Genomic DNA, 20,690 nt, shown 5'->3' with positions numbered 1-20,690 from the left:
AGTCATGCATGTCTTTCCAAAGTTTGGGGATAAGTGTTGGAGTCCCATGTGCTTTTTTTTGGTAACTCACAGATAAGCGAAAAAACATATCTCAGTCAAAAATCTCCCATAAGTGTTCAACTGCTTTGAGATCTGGTGACCCTGAAGGCAATAACATAGATTCACATATTCACTGAACCTGTCAGACCACTCAGTGATTTATTGTGTTTTGTTTGGTAACAATACATTCATTTAGTAATCCATGGAGGTTTTTGAGTTTACTGTGTCAAAAATTATAAAGATTAAATGAAGATAAAGCTGCATACTTTCCCTTGCTGTGTTGGACAGGTCAGTGGAATGGCAGCTTCTCTCTCTCCTCTTTTTTCTGTTCTTCTGCCATCCTTCTGTCAGAGATGTTAGCGCATTAAACTCTGTGTGGATGTTCCTCTTTTATCCCCTTCTCCTCTTCCCAACTTCTGTCAGAAACATTAAAATGGTGGCCCACTATTCCCTCCCTCCCTCACCCCTCTGATGCTCCCCTTCCTCCTCACCCTTTTTCTTAGCCATGCCTTTTACCATCCCGTACTTCAATGTGATTGACATTTCATCAGACATGAGGAAGTGCCAAGCCTTGACCTGCTCTATGTCACATGAGCCCACAGTATTTGTATTAACCTCTCATCTCATGCCTGCATCATTCCACTCCTTCATGTTGCAGCTACTGCATGTAACATATATTAAAGAAAATGATCTTGTGCGTATTATAAAAAAAACATAATATAGTTAAATACAAGCTGACGGTAAATATTTTACCATCAAAGATTAAAATACAAGATAATTATCTATTTGTGTTTTTCTTAACATTTTTAGAATTGAGTGAAGTCTAAAATATTTTTGAACACATGTTTATTATTTATATATTTATATCCCTGTTTCGACTTTTTGCAGGAGTTAAAATCATTAAAAGATGTGTGCCGGCATACCGCCCTTTTAGGTTTCCTCTGCCATTTGACATGGAGATAACCAAACCCCTCAGACAATATCACCGTCCTTCCACTTTAGGTTGTCGGCAGCAAACTTGCAACACTGAAACCTCTTCACAATAACATGCATGCACACACACAAACACACACTCCTCTCTTCAGTCAAAAGGGCCAGTCTTTGTTTGATCCCTTGTGAGGTTTATCTCCTAAGCCCAAATGTCAACACTGGGTGTTGACCGACTCAGTTTCCTCCGATAATCCAGTGACCGTTTACAGCTACGACCTGAGACCAGCAGGTAATGTTGACCTGGGGGCACAATAGAAAGTTAAAGGGATACAAGATTTACTGTGGAATTGTAAATCCAAAGTCATTTTTCCACATTTCCAAACAGAAATGAGACAACTGCACAAGCAAGAGTTATGCCCAAACATAGTATATTTTAACATTTGAAATCTTTATCTTAATATTTTGACCATCGTTTTACAGAAAATCTTTTTTCGCAAATGAAAGTAATATGAAAATGCTTTTTCAAGTATCCAACAACGACACTGTGAGAATAATATAGACAATATAATTCCTATTTTATATGTTTACATTTGTCCTATAGCAGAATAGATTTTAGAATAGATAGACAGAAGATTTTTTAACAAAGGACCAAATCAAATTTCAGTTTAGCTTTATTACAATTCAATAAAATGGTAGAACAGAGGTTAGACTGAGCCTGTTGTTCAGCAGAGTGAATGGGCTATGTCTGCCATGCTGATGGTTACTATGTCATCGTTTGTCAAACAAAAATAGACAAAAAAAGTAGACCAACTTCACAGTATTCTTTTCATGCAAAAAGGTTTTCAAAATATCAACCAAATGCTAAAAAGATAAATCCAAGACTGTATTTTCCCATGTGTCCAAAGGAAATTGTTGCTCAACATCAACTTTTCTTTTGTTTACAGCTTATTGTACAGCCCTCAAGTGGCCAGAAATCAGTTAATGCAATTATACGTTTTTTTTTTCTGTTGTACTTTCCATTCACTCTGTTGAAGACATGGTATTATGATCCACATCTGCATTACTTGTTGCAATTTTAATTACACATTAGAAAAACAGTGCTGCATCCTTTTATCACTTTCTTTGTTTTATTTACATCAGTCACGCTATGTTTGTGTCACACCGCCACCTTCTTTGTTTTGCTCTATCAGTTCATGCTCTGTAAGCCCGGTCCTGGTGTATTTTTAGAGTGAATGGCTGTTTACATTACATCTACAAAACAGAAGACAGAGGTGTGTGCGTGAGTGTGTGCGTGAGTGTGTGCGTGTGTGTGTGCGTGTGTGTGTGCTTGCGTGTGTGCGTGCGTGTGTGCGTGCGTGTGTGTGTATGTGTGTGTGTGTGTGTGTGTGTGTGTGTGTGTGTGTGGGGGGGGGTGTGTGTGTGTGTGTGTGTGGGGGTGTGTGTGTGTGTGTGTGTGTGTGTGTGTGTGTGTGTGTGTGTGTGTGTGTGTGTGTGTGTGTGTGTGTGTGTGTGTGTGTGTGTGTGTGTGTGTGTGTGTGTGTGTGTGTGTGTGTGTGTGTGTGTGTGTGTGTGTGTGTGTGTGTGTGTGTGTGTGTGTGTGTGTGTGTGTGTGTGTGTGTGTGTGTGTGCGTGTGTGTCAATCAGATAAATCCAAACATGGAAGTGAAACGTGGCTGCGGATTAGTCCAAAGTTTGAGTGACGGTGTCGGCATGACTTTGCCTTTCTTTTGATGTGACTTTTACCTCCCATAACTGTAAACTGTGTTGAAATCAATAAAGTACCACTTAAGTAAGTAGCTGTCTCTCTCTCTCTCTCTCTCTCTCTCTCTCTCTCTCTCTCTCTCTCTCTCTCTCTCTCTCTCTCTCTCTCTCTTTAGTCTGTTGGAATTCAGTCTTGAGTTTCAATGATTTTACTGTAGTTATGAATTAATAAAAAGAAACTTGAGAGCATAGTGTGCGTATAGTCTGTCTTTTTGTGTTTGAACCTCTTGAACTGTCTCTTATCCTTTCCGTCTTTCTGTGCACCTCATGATATTTCACCACAGCACCCACTATACACATCTCTCTCTGCCCCTCTCTCTCTGCCCCTCTCTCTCTCTCTCTCTCCATACAGGTTAATCATTCCAGCAGTGCTATCTTACCACAGAAGGCCTTATCAGTCTCAGTGCCATTTTATAACCTAAGCTGTGCTGGTCTTCAAATGACTTAAAAGAAAAATCCGTATGAGTTCATATATTTAAAGGGAGGATGGGTTACTGGTATGAGAGCCGGATAATATTTTATTTATTGAAAACAAAAAAGGTCACAGCGTGTTTCTTGTATTTTTTTTAAATGAACAAATAAAGTATTGTAATTAAATGCAATCCCTTTATTTAACCCTTCCACTGTGTTAGAGAAGCTATTACACTGTGGTGAAATGGGACATTTCCAGTAATGAGACATCTAAAACACTTTAGTGAGAAATCACTGAAAAAAAAGATGGGAAGAGGACCGGTTTGACTTTTATCTTAAGCTGCAGTTGATGATACTGAAATGAAAAGACAATGTTGCCACATAAGCTCATCTTATTGAAAAGGCAAATGTAGAACACCCATATAAAAGATAGGGATAACAATGTTTCAAACAGTGGAAGACTGTTGTATGACTGAGTTTCACAGCAATACTAGGGTATCATTTTACTGGATAACCAAATATCATGTATTGATAAAACATATCATGAATGGGCTGCATTTCAACCTATGCTGTTCAAATGAAAAGCAACAGGTAGAGCTCTGTTTTTATTCTAAATATTATAAAATTATAATTGGCCTGCTTTTTAATAAAGATGTACAAGATTAGGCTGGTTGTGAGTATGAAAGTTTACCATAATTAGTTGACTCTCCCAGAGATAGTTAATATTTCGCTTGAAAAATGTAATGTGCCTTTACTGGTAATTATAAAGAAAGTTTGAATGAATGAAATACATAAATATGCAAAAATAAAATACGAACAAATCATTTTTCCCATGCTTTGTTCGTACTTTCCCTCCACAACATCATTTTATATACTCAATTCTGAAAATGTATTGTTCTCTGTTCTCGTTTTACACGGATCCTCCAGTTACTTAAGTGCGGAACTGTTTGCACAATCCTGTGTGTGCGCGCCCTCTTCGACCCTGCACTTGTGACTGGGGTACAGACTGATGATACACTGTGCCCATGTGAACTAAAAATAAGTGTGTGTTTTGATGTTCGAACGCTTGGAGGGGGGCTTTAATGGGACGTGGACGTACACTTATTGTCTTTGTGTATTTGTAAAAGACTGAATAGCCCGAGCCTGACGTCAGATCACTAATTGATCCCTGCTCAGCCAATTACTGCTAATAATTCAGAAGCAAAAGTATAATTTATTGCGTAAGGGGCTGTTTGATCCAAAAATAAAGGCCGTTTTGAGCCTGAGGCCGGCTCTACTCACGTTTTCCATAAGATTGAACACAGAGGTTAAGTATTATTATTTTATTAAATATGGGTTGAATGCAGAAATGTGTATGTTCTTTACTCAAATGAAAGAGCTTTGTTCTAGAGTAAGAATTCAAGAAAAGAAAGACAGACAGACAGACAGACAGACAGACAGACAGACAGACAGACAGACAGACAGACAGACAGACAGACAGACAGACAGAGAGCTCATTACATTTTATTTGATGTGTTATGAGATTTTAATGGTGAGTGGGATTGTTTGATGACCACAGAAGCACATAACATGATCCTTAAATGGATTATTGAGGTGAACAATATTGCAATAAAGTACATGAAACGCATAGATAAAGATAGGGAATTGGTAGAGAAAAAAACTTTACATGATAGAACCGTGCACACCCGGCACGTGTGTCTGTGTGCGTGCATGTGCTGCAGTGTGATCTAAATACATACCTCGCGCGTTGCCTCTGCGCTCACGGGGAGTCTGCTCTCACATACAGTTGCATCACCTCGTTTGATTTCCTTGTTCTCCCTCCGCCTGTAAAGTCCATCATTAACAGGATTAAACAGCTGAGATTTCTGAGAGATGGAACTGGAGGGTTTGAGGCGATGTTTCCCGGTCTCCTCGCCTGATTGGGTCAGAGAAAAATGATGTCAGACGACCGCATGCGCCCCGGATTGGAGAGAGAGGAGTAAACAAAGCCGCGAGGAGGAGGAGGATGAGAGGTCTCCACATCTCCAGACTGTCCGACCAACACACCGATTCCGACTTTACGCACAAGAGGGGGCGGCGCCGTCGGCACGTTCTCTTCTGCTAAAGGCTGAAAGTTACACTGAAGGACCCACTTTAATGGGTGACGCGCTAAAAAAGACAGTTGGAAGAGCTACAGGGAAACTTACTATCGTATTTTATTCCGGACACTGCAGTTTTCTCGTTTGAGTAAGAGACTGATTCTTTTACTCAGCGTGAACTGTTCCTTAATAAGTACCGAACAAACCGCGTCTGTGGTCTACGTTAGTATTGCTGTTTTGTGCGCAAGTGCAATTTACGAGAAATTAGATAAGTACATTTAAATTATATCAGACACGCACCGGCTATGCAGCCCGGCCGTTTGAAGACAGCTTGACTCGTTTGAATCAGGCTTCATATTCGCAGCATGGTCCAATAATTGGAAGACAGAGATAGTTATACATACGAGATAGAGATTTAAAAAAAAGACATTTGGGACTCTTTGAGGGGTGTATGTGGGAACATCTGCTTCTCACGTCCAGGTGTCCCGCCGAGAGGTGCGGACTCTGCAGCTCAGGCCGGCAGCGCTGACATGCTGCCTAAAGTCGATACGGAATCACTCGGACTCACTCGATCGTATGGAGAACAAGGGCGTATGCCAAGGAATATGCAAGGTAAGAACTGTCATTCATTTACATCTCGTAAGACTACATGGCAGATTAATAAGCTTCCTATTTATTTACGAAACATAAATGGACTGCAAGGTCTTGGTGCGTGCCTCAGTGTCACAGAAAAGTTTTGGACACGCGTAAATCCAAAACATTTCTGCAGACAATTTAAAAAATACCGGTCATATAGCCAATTTAGCCTTATTATTGAATGAGGAACGTGTTCAATTTGGTCCTTTGTAAACTGTTCTGGAATTTCAATGAATGTTGTTGAGAATAGGCTTCTGATATTTTATTGTAATATTTATATTAGGCCTATTGAATAAAATATAATAAGTAACCCACCAATCCAGATCAAACCTGGACACATGTGTAACGTTTGACGATCAAAAAATTATGACACCCAGCTGTCACTGGATACTGGAAGTACTCGGGCGCCTGGTGAGTTAACACTGTGAGACAGAGCATTGTGTATTTAGCCTTTTAATGTATGTGGTTTAATAATACAAAATAATTAAAATGACTTAATGTAGGCAGCATACGCAGAATAAACTCCTTATTTAGTCTTTATACAAAAAGTAGTGAAAAGATAAATGTTGCCAACATAAAAGTCAGAAGAAAAAAAAACTTTAACATTATTTTCTCTTGTCTAAATTTGACCTCGGGACAGTAAACTTTCGTCTAAGAATGTGATCTAACACAAAGTCTGTAAGCATTGTTACAACAAAATAGACATCATTGGGTGACGAAAGATTTCAAACTAATTTATCCTTTTGTGTTTCTAACCATTTTTTGTTCTCTAATTGTTTTTTTTAATAAATGGCCTAAAATGAATTGAATTTCAAAATTATGTTGAATAGGAAACCAAACATTTTTCATCTAATTTTCTTCCAATTACTTTACTTATCTCTTTTGTATAATTATGTATATTGTAATATAAATTTGCCTTCGATCTCCGCGCGAAAAAAGGGTTAAAAAAACCTATTTGATAAAAAAAATCCAAACGTTTTTTTGTGTGTATTATTCCATACGGCATGCCTACATTTTTCTTGATCTGTTTCAAAACATCCACATACATCAGAGAACATGTACAAATGGACTGACTCCTTTGCCAAGATAAACTCACGTGCAACTTATTCCACTCAGGGCATTCCGCAGTAATATAAACGGGCAATCAATTAGCCCGGTCCTGGTTTATGACCATTGATAACACACACTCACAAGACAAGGAGTGGCTTGTTAGAGAGCCCGTTATCTAAATTGTACGCAAGGCTAACAACAAGGTAGCTCGGACTGAAAGAGCCTTTCTTTTGGAAAGTGAAAAATGTCGTAGCTTTTGGAAATTAGTTTCAAGCAAGTGGCAGTCGAGGTGAGAGCTATAGCAAGTGAGTTTGTTTCTTCGCCTTCTAAAGCAATTTAACCTGCACACACTGTGCGCAAACCTCCGCTTGTTTAGGAAGCAGGGACGCAGGAGAGTTCAACTAAACTCAATTTAGCCACATCTTTACTTTAGACAATTATGCATTTTCTTGTTTGTTTTTTTAAACAGATCAGGCAATTCATCTTTCTAAAGGCCAATGAATGGAACATAGAAGCAGTAGGCAATAATGTATAATTGAATGGAAGATTTGATCCAAAACCCATAAAATATATTGCTGGAAGAAAGTATGTATTTCTGTCATTCGGACCATTTACAATTCAAGCTACTCGTTTTGTTTTTATTTAGCACGGCCTCTAGCTGCAACCAATGCCTCGTCAATGTTCATTTTTCTTTATGTCTAAATCTATAGCTACCGTGCGTAATGATAACAGCTCTATACAAATGTTCTTTTTTCTGCGCTTAAAGGTAGAATAAAGTTCGGAAATGGAGTTTGCTTCGAGCTTCTGTGGAAAAACCGGCAGCTCGGTGGAACTTGTTGCTTCAGCTGGAATATGCAGTGCGGATCCCAGCAGGGCAACGCGTTAACAAACCAGAAATCATGTCTAATTAAAAGGTCTCAGTGAGCAGATGAGGGGATTCTGAAATAGAGCAGTAATTTATGTGAAGGCCTTGGAGGGCGACTAGTTGACAAAATATTTCCACTTTTACAGCCATACACTGAGGTTTTCCTGTTTGATCCATGGCATGCTTTTCATGATTATAACCATAAAGGCTTTTGTAAGCGTTGTAAAAGTCAGCCTGACTGTTTGCTTAGCGCTTTCACACACAGTCTTATCATGCAACTATTTATATACGAAAGGCAAGGGCTTCAACAGACCCATCGAAATACTATTCGAATGGAAGTACCTGTATATATTCAGTCTTTAATATAAATACAAATACATGGGAAAATAGGCCACTGTTATGGAATTTAACTAATTGCTAAATGTGTTTTATAACAGTGGTAGATTGTGTACAAAAATGTCATGTTCAATTAGCCTATATTGAAAGCTCGTAAAACTGACAATTTTTTCCAGCGCACGCAGAAAGTCATTGAATGCTGCCTCTGCTTTTGCACCACCAAAATACATAAAATAAACTAAAACAGTTGGCCTATAGCATTGCGAGTTATTCTTCGAAAAGGAGAAATAATGTTGGTTCAAGTAGGTTTTGAATGTTTTTTTTCTCCTCGCCTGCAGAGATAAGGGATTCTCTGTGTGTCTTCATTTGTCTGTGGGCGGTAACATTTTCTCCTCCAATCCTTAACTCTAATATCTCTCCATTTCCCCCAGCGATTTCACGACTTAGATGCATGCATATTTATGAGGCTCACTTTCATGCGCTTTTTTATTTTTTGGCTCCTGTCTGCAACGAATGTAGAAGAGAGGGCAGCAGCAAGGAGAAATAAATGGTTGAGTCCTTTCAACTCATTCCAAAATCGACTATTCATCGTCTTCCCCTCCTCAAATTAAAACTCTACAAGTCCAACAGAACTTTAAAAAAATGCTCGTTCAGTTGCCTCACGTGGTTCCCCGTGATTCATTTTGATGGATGAAAGTGTGCTTTGGAAAAGAGATTGCTCAGCACTGAAATAGACTTCTCTCTGTGTGTCCGCATCTCATCCACAGCCCACCAGTTAAAAATGATGGACTACTCCTATGACGAAGACTTGGACGAGATGTGCCCCGTTTGTGGAGACAAGGTTTCAGGCTATCACTACGGACTACTGACCTGCGAGAGCTGCAAGGTTAGTGCGCTCATTCTCCTCTCTATTATAATGATGTTTTGAGTGCATGGTGACCTTCCCCTATCTGCTTGATATTTCAAATGTTCCTAGTGATTCAAATTGTTTGCCGTAGTGAGTTCTTCTCAGTAATACAATTGCCTAATTATTGGTTTCACTTTAAAGTTCCTGTAGTGCATCAAAGTCAGTGTCAGGTGGGCATGATTTTGCATTGTCCACATTTAAAATACACTTTGTAGATAGTAATACTGTGGCTCTTGTATTTCATTATGGCAGCTTTATTTCAGTGTCTCTATTTATCTGTGGTGATGCATTCTTAGCAGTTGTATTTTTGCACGCTAGGCATTCAGCCTGCATTCTTGTCCAGAGTGACTTGTAACAAGTGTAACTCTTCTGTTCAGATTCAGTTCCTTGTCATTAACATTAGAGGAAAACCAAAGGCAAAGAGGCCGAGGGTGAAATATTGTTGTGACAAGTGATGTAACAAACTTTTCCTGTGAGGGTTAGAGGATTTTGTAAAGTAGTGAAAGGCTAGGAAGGGGTTTTTGTCATTTTTGCAACCGTCAAACACAGGAGGCAGGGGTGTGTGGGTTTGACCCAGGAAGCAAAGTACACAATGATACCGTCTCTATTTACACTAGCCTGTATTTTACCGTCCAAAACTCTCATCACAGGTTAATTAAAGGAAGAGCAACATTGTCTGGTTGCAAAATGTTTCCATACACAGTGATAAGACTACCACAAAGCAAGCTGTTGCTGCTATTATTTGAGCTCTATCAACAACCTGTTTGTTCCCTTCCTCGTTCTCCTCAACACTGAGCTAATAGGCTTTACCCAAGTTCTTGTGCTTGCCCAGTAAAGCTGTCAGCACAAAATTAAGCTAAGACAAATGTCTCTGTGTTAACACTATTCAGTGTAAAATTGTCCGCTCACAGTATTAATGCTGCAGCACACATTTCTTGCCTATGTGGTAATTATTCAAAGCAGATGTTATAGATTGTATCCCATATTATGACCTTGAGATGCTAAGCACTTGCTTGACGGGAGATATCAGTGGCATCTCTGCTGATTTTCAGCCTCAGCACAGGCTTGCGTTGGAGAGCCAATCCACAAACACATTTCCAAGTTTAGTTGAAACGCTGTGCGTGTGCATGCAGAATGTAGATGAAGAAGTCTTTTATGAAGTGCTGCACATCCTTGTTGAAACATGAAAGATATTGATAATGACCTGAAGCGCTTCATTGATTATCTCTTAAAATGCAAGCACTTTATTCAGTAGAAGTGTGTTTGTCAGATGTGTGTGTTGATAATATACAGACTCCTGTATATTGAATATTCGCTATCAGCCAGGCAGTGTCATCTCCAGTGTAATAGAGGTTCCTCTCTAGATGCAGCTGAATGGAAACTGGAGTTATAGGTTGTATTTTGGTTTTGTTGTTGTATGAAAGTACCTCGGCTCAGATTTGTAATGCAGCACCTGAGTAAGATTCAGAACTTTTTCGTATCTGATTTGAAAACACTACTTCGAGTGAGATTTTAGATGTAATTTACCTATCAATCCCCAAAAACGCAGTTGTGAATAGGACGCATATGTTATCAGATGCAGATTTTGGGGATTATTGGTTAGCATGCAATTTTTAGGCTAAGGAACACACACCTACAAACACATGCAGAAAGAGAAACCTCCTTATAATCCTCCCAGCAGAGAGTGTTGGTCCATACTACACCAGCCTACATAAAGTAAACATGTTCCCACATCATATCTGCTGGAATAACAACAACAAGCTGAACCGGCTTCATGGTGCTCGTTGTACACAAACAGGCACGTTCCCAGCAGTCTTCATTTTTGGGAGGCTGAGCTGAAAGAGCAACAGCAGAATAATAATGTTGTAATCCTCAAATTCTGACATTACAAGAGACTAAAGAGAAGGTCAAGGGTCAGTCATATTGATCAGTGGACATCTACAAAAAATAGATCTGCAGAGTAGTAAAAATAACAAAAAATTGATAGGAGAAAGGAAAATGAGTAAAAGAAAGTTGAGGGTAAAGGATTTTACATTGTTGTCATTATAAAGTTAGACAGACCACAAAGCAAATTAGGTATAGAGAATAGGAGACGAGGATCAGAGGAGATAAAGTGTTGATATGCATTATATTTTTCCTTACCGGCCCGCATTGACGTGTAGTTGAAGCAGTTTTCTGGTCTTTTTCGGAATTTCAAGGTCAGGAAAATGAAGATAATTTAAAAATGATATTGGACATTACATGTTAAAATAACTTGTCTCTACTTTACAGCAAATCATTTTGAATTATTGTGAGGAACATAGATCTTATGTTGAACTGAGAGAAATTAAAATGAGAAACATTCTTAGGCAACAGACAGAAGCAAAATGTCAGCAATTTCTTTATAAATACAAATGCGCCTTGGCGATTGCCTTTTCTTAGTTTGAACTGCCGGTCAAATGAAAGCTTTTCAGGGATGTTGTCCGCTTAATCTCCAGACGTGGTTTTTAAAGCATGTAAGAATCCAGTTTGGTTCAGATTTTTATAGCGTATGCTGTGCACTAAATGGAAAATTGGATAGAAAGTTCTCTCTAAAGCATGGATTTCTTAGCACTGAGAAGTCAATAATCCAAAACCGAGTGCTTTGGATTTTTTGGGGGGGACGGATCAGGCAATGCAGATTCTCAATTAAATTTGGGGTTTGGTGAGATATTGACAGCAGTACGTTCTTTTTTTTTTTCTTTTTTTTTTAAAGACCAGGTTTAAGGATTCTCCTCCTAGGTTATGGATCTGGAATACGTTAATACCATTTTCCCTTCGTTTGATTTTCACTGCTGCTGCCTATAATTAATTCCACGTTGCAGGTAGGAATCTCTGTAATCCCGGAACTGTGAATTATGGATATAATTTATTGGATTTTTTGGATTCCTGTGCTCATATTTTTCAATAATTAAGTGGAAAGTTGAAAATATGCTTTCCCCTTAAATACTTTTCCAGGATTTATTGAGATATTTTTAATAGTGAGAATAGCGATGTAATTTTTACGGGACCCATTTTACATTTCATACTTTTTATAAAAGTAGTGTAGGCAGAAAAAGACTGTGTAAAGTAGATAAACAGAAAATCTATGTTTGTTTGTATTTGTTTAAAGTTATATTGAATTAGGTGTATTGTAAATGCAAATGTACAAAAATGTACTATGTGTGACTATATTTTTAAAATAATTTGTATTAACTCTTCAGATAGATGGACATTTGTTTTATTTGTGATAAGTTTGTTTTCATGCTTGTGTGTGTGTCCGTAAGCATCACAACATAATTTGAAGTGTAGCTACAAAAACTTCACCCTATGTGTGTGTGTGTGTGTGTGTGTGTGTGTGTGTGTGTGTGTGTGTGTGTGTGTGTGTGTGTGTGTGTGTGTGCGCGTGTGTGTGTGTGTGTGTGTGTGTGTGTGTGTGTGTGTGTGTGTGTGTGTGTGTGTGTGTGTGTGTGTGTGTGTGTGTGTGTGTGTGTGTGTGTGTGTGTGTGTGTGTGTGTGTGTGTGTGTGTGTCTATTAAGCCTACCCTCTCCATCTGTCTGGGAGTGTGAATGGGCCAATTACCATCGCATTGCAGGGGTCAAGCAGGTTGACGTCTTAATTGGTTCTCTCTGCAGGGCTTCTTCAAGCGCACCGTCCAGAACAACAAGCGCTACACATGTATAGAGAACCAGAGCTGCCAAATTGACAAGACCCAGAGGAAGCGCTGCCCGTACTGCCGCTTCCAGAAGTGCCTCACCGTCGGCATGAAGCTAGAAGGTATGCAGCATTTTGTTTACATTTTCACAGTTGGTGTTTGCCTCAAGACACAATGACAAGTCGTTTGGTGGTTTGCGTCTGTAATTTAATGTGATTTCATTTTAAACATAAGGTTAGAATGAGAAATAATCAGGAAAATGTACCTCAAACGCAAAAGGATTCATAATTCAGACAAAAATGCCTCCTAAGTCACATACCTGTAATATTATTATTGATACCATTTTACTTTTGTATATGGTTGAAGTGGAGCTAATATTTACTGTTATAAACTATTGGTTAATTTAAATGTAACAATATAATTTGTATGTATCTGTAAAAAACAACTGTATTGATTAATGCTGTCAATGAAATGTAGAGTAGTGAAAAGTATGTTTTTGTACTGTAGTAGAGTAAAAGGATAAAGTAGTTTAAAATAGGAAATACTTACTCACCATAAATCTTTTTATATTTTAATCTGGGTAAAAATGTATCTCTTTAAAGTTAAACCTACTGTTTTTTATGAATGATTCAATTTCACCACTTAATATGTCTATTTTTGGGTTTTCATGGTAAACACCGCAAAAATATAATCCAGAGCAATACAGTAAGCATCTTGGAAAAGCAGATTTTTTCTGAGTGTGTGCTACATTTTATATATTTCAAGATATAATTCCATTTTGCAATTACTGAAAGCTAGGGATGGGCATTTTAACAAGAAGCATCACAAATCGGAGGTTGATTGCTTCTGGACTCAAACTACGCAGTGATTTAAAAGTTTGAGTAGAGTGGTAGAGCTAGTATTTTTCCATGAATCCAGTTAATCAGCACGTTCACTTATTCTTATTCAACTCAGAGTGAAAATATTCTTCCATGATCAATTTGCATGTGAACAGTCCCTCACAAATCAACGTTTTCCACCATTCAGAAAAGGTTGATACTTACTCTGACAATATAATTGCCTGTATGAAAGGAGAAGGTTATATTTATTTAAAAGCTTAACAATGAACATCTCAGTAATATCGTTCTCGCAAATGTATAGCTAGAACTTTGTGAAAAGAAACCTTTCATTACTACCAAAGCGGTGAAATCCAACATTGCTTATTAGTATTTTGGATGGGGTCAGGGGGAGTTAGGGGGTATCTTGTAGCTGCTGTGCACTTAAACTTGCCAGACAGCGTAATAGATAAAATATTAAACTTGGCGGCAGGGCGAGAATGGTAATGATGATACTTTTGGCCGGCCGGTTCGAGGCCTCTTTGTTTAATTTGAACGTGGCTCAGAAGCTTGTTCAAACACGGTTATCCAGAAGTGACAGTACTGCAGGGCAAGAAACATTCTTTTAACAGAAAGATAATATTTAAAATCAACTTTTGTCAGCACAAGTTGACAGGTTTTATACTGAAATCCCTAATTCTGGATTAAATACATTTACCTGAAGGTTATCTTGTAATATATATGTGCAAAATAGGGGATTTTAAAGCTAGAGGAAACAGTTATTAATTTGTCGACTGAAGAGTAAAGTTATAACATTGTGCTTTAAAATAATTTGCAAATTGTTTCACTTTTTGTAGTTTTTTACTAAAAGTAGGTGTTGCTATTCTTACGGTTTCAGATACATAAACCAAATTCTTCAAAAAAAAATATTTGAACTGAATTAAACATCCCTAGGCTCCTGGAATGATCACACACAATTGAGAAAAGTTAATGTGTTAAAGAAATAAGACCCTGGGAGGGTGATGCAGAGCAACGGCAGTCTGACTAAAATCTCTCCTGAGGCTTCTTCCTCCTTTAGCTGCCATGTGCAGTGTAATTAATTGCTGTTAATTGTGAATGGCCGCTGGGCAGAATGTCCTGGCCTGTCATTTTCCAGCTGACACAGGTGGGGAGGGGATAGCTTTTGATTTGTTATGCTGGCGGTAGTTTTCAGCTCGGGGGCAAGACAGGCCCTGCAGCACTCTGTCAGGGGCCAGAAGCTCCAGTGAGCAACTCCTGCCACAAGCAGTAAAGACGTCCTGTACAGAATGGCTGACACACCTCAGTATACACACACACACACACACACACACACACACACACACACACACACACACACACACACACACACACACACACACACACACACACACACACACACACACCTGATAAACACATACATATATTCATGAAAAAAAAACAAAAGGTGTTCAAAAGGCCACAGGCAAGAGGGAGAAGCTGTCATTTGATCTTTAAAAAAGTGTGTGTGCAAAAGCGTTGGAAAGGAAAAGGAGGTTTGGGGTCATGTGCTTGTTATTAAAATCTTTTCATTCCATTACACAGCAGCTTGCAGAAACATGTGAATTCAGGATATCGACTGGAAACCAAATGTGACTCAAACTGTCATTTTTCGAATGTTTGCCTTTCTGGTGTTGTTCAAAGTCCTTCCTGTTTGTTAAAAGGTCTGCTAACCTTTAGGACAGTGTGTGCAGTTTGCAGTGAGGGTGGTAGCATTCAAGATGTCGTTATTTGCGTGTATGCTTTAAAGTTCAGAGAAGGCAGCGAAACAAGGTGAAAAGGCGGACGGTCCAATATCAGAGTGGTATACAGAACACAGTGTCCAAACACTAATAGATTAGTTGTTTTATCTAAAACTGATAACAAAAACAAGAATAAATAGCTTACCTCTGAGCCAGTGTGTAACATCCAAGGTTTTCCAATACAACATAATAATGTTATTGCATCAACTATGACAGTAGATAAAGTTGTTAACTGTAAACATTTTGTGAACATAGTCACAGGTTTAATTCCAGCAAAAGTGAATCTGGAAATGTGAACTGTGACATTAAACAACATTTAACAAGATGCCATTAGCAGCTAACATCTATCAGTTCCATTTTTTACAAATACTGATGTTCATCATGTAAATATAAAAACATAAGATGAATATGTGTCTACAAAAATCTATTTGAATCCCTAAATTAATCATTTGTAGTTACTGAGAGTATGAAACAGCATTAAAGGAAAACAAATTCACAACATGGCAAACACACACTATCTGCTTTCCATACACTCACACAGTGGTGATTGAGCCTGGCAGTCTCACACAAACAGACATGCCGTCCTGTACAAATGTTGCTTCTTGGTATGCACTGTAGCATCACAGCTCTCAGTGAAGACTCCTTGAGAAAAAGAAAAAAAGCGACATCCCACTAAGGTTTGACCCATTAGCACATCATTCACTAAAGCTGATGAAGCGTGCCGTATCTGAACGGCTCCCACTGGCATGATTTTCTTTTTATGCTCGCTAGAAGTTGTCTTGCATCACATGCTTCAGTGAGCGGCCTAATATTTCCTTAACCTGTGTATCATCTTAAAGACAGAGCCTAAGAGAGGTATTTGTGATACTGAGAATTCAATTTGAACTTCCATTATTTTTTTCTTAACATCAATTGAAAAGTTCATGACAGGCACCCATTTAAAATAAGAAAATATTTTTGACAAAACAAAGAACAGGATGCAACGTGTACTCCACTGATAAAAGGCTGATTATTTCACTGTCTCCTCTCCTTCACAGTTTTAAAACACCGAATAACAAATAATATTATGTTTAGCTTGTACAAAGCAGCCACTGTTGTCTTGTTTTAAACCATAGCAAAATACTGATTTAAAATTGCCTTTTTTGACTTGACTCTAATTTATTTTTAATATATTATTCCACTTTTCGCTTGGACTTAGAGCATCACTGATCAGACTCCCAAAGGCTTCCTCCAGTTATATTTATTTTGAACCATTTTGTCTAATGCAATCGATTGTCAAATCTAGATTCATTAATAATTATAAATGCAAAACTCAAATAGAGTCGTGAGCACACATTAGCGTCACCATGTGAGCGTTTAGATATTCCTCACTGCATATCTCTCCCTCCACTTTTTATTTCTCCCTGCATCTTTCTTGCCCTGATTTGTCTTCCATCAGCCTCAGTACCTGCGATGGAAGCCAGGGAGCTGTCCCATTACTTATGCATAGGTATCATAGGTATTCATGTGTGTGCATGGGATAGGGCGCATCCGGAGCAGGGGCCGGGGCCCCGACATGACAAACAGGGTGTCAGCAAGGCTCCGCGGGACCCATTAATATGCTGCTGGCCGACAGGGATCCTCACCTACGCCCGCTTAATATTCCTGTATATTAAACAACCATAAATCAGAGGATATAAGCGCTGAGGGCTGTTGTGTGCGTGATGTGTTTCAGTGTAGGAGCTATGTGTGCCAAGAAATTGTGGGTGTGAAGGATGCTGTGTGTGTTGGTGTTTGTGTTCGTGCGTGTTCGAGATTGGGTGTAAACTGAGTACTGGATACTTTAAGAAAAGTTCAGAAGGGTTTTAGATGGGTCAGTTTCTTAATTTATACAAGAGAGTGTGTGCCTGTAAGTGTGTGTTTGTCTAGACAGGCTCTCAGACAGAAAGTCGGAGAAATTCAAAGTGAACGATAGCGTCTGCCTTTCAGCCTGGCTTCAGCTCCAAAGCCTCACTGCTAACCCACAAGACAACCTCCCCTAAACCAGATCCTGTCCACACCAATAATAGAAGGTTTAGAATATATTCAAACTATTTTTTACCTTGAGATGCTTTGTAATCTTACAGTATATATTTTTACACTTTATTTCCTCTTTTTCTCCTCTTTTTTTTGTTACTATTCCTTTGCACTGATTTAAATGTTCATAGCTGCACTTTCAAAAGCAAGCAGTGTTGTCTTTTTTCATTCATTTACCTTTGATGAGGTTTGGCACCACACACACCTGCTAGATTACCAGATACAAGCTTTTATGCTTATAACTTATTATAATTCTAATAACATATATATTTATTTATTTATAAATGTTTAGGAATGAAACATTTACCAATTATTACCTTACCTCTATGTTTTAGACCCTATTATCTTCTTAAGATAGAGGGTCCCATGATATTTTTTATCATAAGCTCAATGCTTCAGCATCCAAGACATTGACAACTCTCAACCTCAGTCAAACACACATTTTCCTCTTCTACCCCAACACGCACACACACATGGTGTCCTGCTCCCCTCCCCTCCTCCCTTTCCATATTAATCTGTGTTACATGCATGCAAATCACCTTGTTTAATTAGAGACAAAGAATGTGTGCGTGTGTTGAGTGTGTTTGAGACCTGCACCCCCCCCCGATCCTGATATTCATGATGTAGCTCCCTTGGTTTGAGGCAGGCAAGAGCGCAGTCAGGGCCTAATTTTGTTTTCCCAGGAGGGCCAACTGTTAGTTTCTCAGCTCGTTAATCACGCTGTTGTGGAGAAATCATTAATAGTTAAAGTCGCCTTACAATAATGTATAATGGATACATTTGACAGTCCTGATTCCCTTCTCTTTTCCTCTGAAATGTGATACATATTTTATCGGTCAAGATAATCCCTAAACCTCGTTAAGTGGGCGCTAAAGGTGACCTCAGCCATGTTGGGAAATTGCAGTGAGTTTTTGTGAATTCACTGTGTATAAATGACATTGCATTTGAGTCTACGGGGCCTCTCTAAGGTGGCGGAGCGTCTGGCCTGCTACCAACGCACTGTGTGTGATCTGGTCCAGTATGTGATGCCTTCCGTGTGTGTTTGTGTTTTCTTTAAAAATGTATGAAAAAGATTCAGCATGTGGGGCTGTGTGTGTGTGTGTGTGTGTGTGTGTGTGTGTGTGTGTGTGTGTGTGTGTGTGTGTGTGTGTGTGTGTGTGTGTGTGTGTGTGTGTGTGTGTGTGTGTGTGTGTGTGTGTGTGTGTGTGTGTGTGTGTGTGTGTGTGTGTGTGTGTGTGTGTGTGTGTGTGTGTCCTCCCGGCTCCTCGTGCTCAGATCAGTGGCAGACACTTTTGTGACGGAGGTCATTAAAATCACTCCCAAGGCAGCTTGCAGTGTGTGTGTGTGTGTGTGTGTGTGTGTGTGTGTGTGTGTGTGTGTGTGTGTGTGTGCCCTTCCTCACTCCCACACTTCGACCCCCCACCCCTCCTCCTCCACACCCCCTCTTCAATTTTCTTCTTCTGTTCTTTCATTCATCCATCAAGACATCATGAAGTGGAGTGGACTGAGCCTGCATCGCCATGTTATTTGACTAGTCAGTACAAATGTATTTGTATGTATTTGCATTCACAGTTACATTTGTGGGTTTCTCTCATTGAGTACAATGAAAATAACCCTCTGATATTCTAGCGTATTGGTATAAGTGAGTGTTTTACTGTAGCATAGTCTTCCAGACGTCCGTTAGCTAGTTTCACCCTGGGCTCGGCGAGCCTCGTCAGAGTAAGAGGTAATTAAGTATGAATAATTAACACTAGCGCCCCCCGACTGGGAGACAGCAGAGCAGCTTCCCCATGGCAGCAGTCTGCATGATCACACATGGCCCTCGTAGCAGTCCACTGTGTACCCGGCTCGTTCATTAGAAATACCGACGGCACTGACTCGTTGTGATCCTCACCACAGGATACCAAACTGAGGGGGGAGGCAGGGGGCATCATGGGTTTGTTTGTCTTACCAGAAGAAAAAAACACAACAATTTTCTTATTGTAAGCCTTTATCCTTTAGGGATAAAATCTGTAAAATATGTATTTTAGAAAGATTGCTTTCTTAGTCTATACAATTAGCTAGCTTTGTGCATTCACTGAGTAGTAGACACAGATAGCCAGCTGTAAAATGATCATTCAGGCGAGCAGTTCATAGAAGTGTGTGTCTCCGGTCAATGAGTAACAACACTATCTGTTAGACGTGTGAGGTTTAGCAGTCAACAGGTAAATGTCAAGTGTAATCACAACGGGAAAAAGTTTGCCCTATACAGTATACAAGTTACGAGTAATGAGCAGTTCCCTTCCACAACACATTAAATCTGTAAACATACATTGACAAATATTATGGCAACATAAAATCACAGGATTATGTCTTTAATAAGTGTCAAAAGCATTTCTATTTCAAATAGTCGCTCATATGAAATCCACCACAACGTAGTTTTTCAGCTCATAAACGATTCACAAATGTTTGTTTTTAAAGAGCTTGATTTAAATGTGAATGTGCCAAAAGATGGATAGTATTTTCCAAAATGTGTTCTATGCAGGAAAGAAGAGTTACATACCAGAGAGCTAATCATTTCCTCTTCCTTCTTGTCCCTCTTTTCCTCTCTCTTTCCGTTTGTTTGTCAGCTGTTCGGGCGGATCGCATGCGTGGCGGTCGCAACAAGTTCGGCCCGATGTACAAACGGGACCGGGCCCTGAAGCAGCAGAAGAAGGCTCTGATCCGAGCCAACGGCCTGAAGATTGAGGCCATGACTCAGGTGATGCAAGCCGTGCCCACCGACCTCACCATCTCCTCAGCCATCCAGAACATCCACTCGGCCGCATCCAAGGGCCTTCCGCTGAGCCACCACCCCGGGCACCACGCCGGTCACCACCACCACCACCATCACCACCATCATGCCACCGCCCTGCCCCCCACAGACTATGATCGCAGCCCATTCGTCACTTCGCCGGTCAGCATGGCTATGCCGCCACACGCCGGCAGCCTGCAGGGTTACCAGGCGGCCTACGGACATTTCCAAGGCACACGCACCATCAAGTCAGAGTACCCAGACCCGTACACCAGCTCGCCGGAGTCCATCATGGGCTACGCCTATGTCGACGCCTACCAGACCGGCTCGCCGCCCAGCTTTCCTCACTTGATCGTAGAGCTGCTCAAGTGTGAGCCAGATGAGCCGCAGGTACAGGCCAAGATCATGGCCTACCTTCAGCAGGAGCAGGCCAGCCGAGGAAAACACGAGAAGCTCAACACCTTCGGCCTCATGTGCAAAATGGCCGACCAGACTCTCTTCTCCATCGTAGAGTGGGCACGCAGCAGCATCTTCTTCCGTGAGCTTAAGGTGGGTGTGCATGATCCAAGTGATGACTTTCAA

At 39.8% G+C, this 20,690-nt stretch overlaps 1 protein-coding gene across 1 annotated transcript in view; it reads left to right on the top strand.

Annotated features, from left to right (window-relative positions):
• Positions 1–5,131: 5,131 nt before the first annotated feature.
• Positions 5,132–20,690, top strand: part of nr5a2 (nuclear receptor subfamily 5, group A, member 2) — a 64,063-nt gene continuing 48,504 nt past the window's right edge. The window contains exons 1-4 of the mRNA XM_079668967.1: positions 5,132–5,831; positions 8,874–8,992; positions 12,647–12,788; positions 19,945–20,657. Coding sequence (XP_079525093.1) covers positions 5,750–5,831; positions 8,874–8,992; positions 12,647–12,788; positions 19,945–20,657 — 1,056 coding nt within the window. The 5' untranslated portion in view covers positions 5,132–5,749. The remainder of the gene's footprint in view (positions 5,832–8,873; positions 8,993–12,646; positions 12,789–19,944; positions 20,658–20,690) is intronic.

The sequence above is a fragment of the Notothenia rossii genome, assembly GCF_949606895.1.
Source record: "Notothenia rossii genome assembly, chromosome: 1".
Classification (NCBI taxonomy): domain Eukaryota; kingdom Metazoa; phylum Chordata; class Actinopteri; order Perciformes; family Nototheniidae; genus Notothenia; species Notothenia rossii.
Note: the sequence above shows the minus strand (reverse complement) of the source record. Positions and strands in the feature narration are given on the sequence as shown.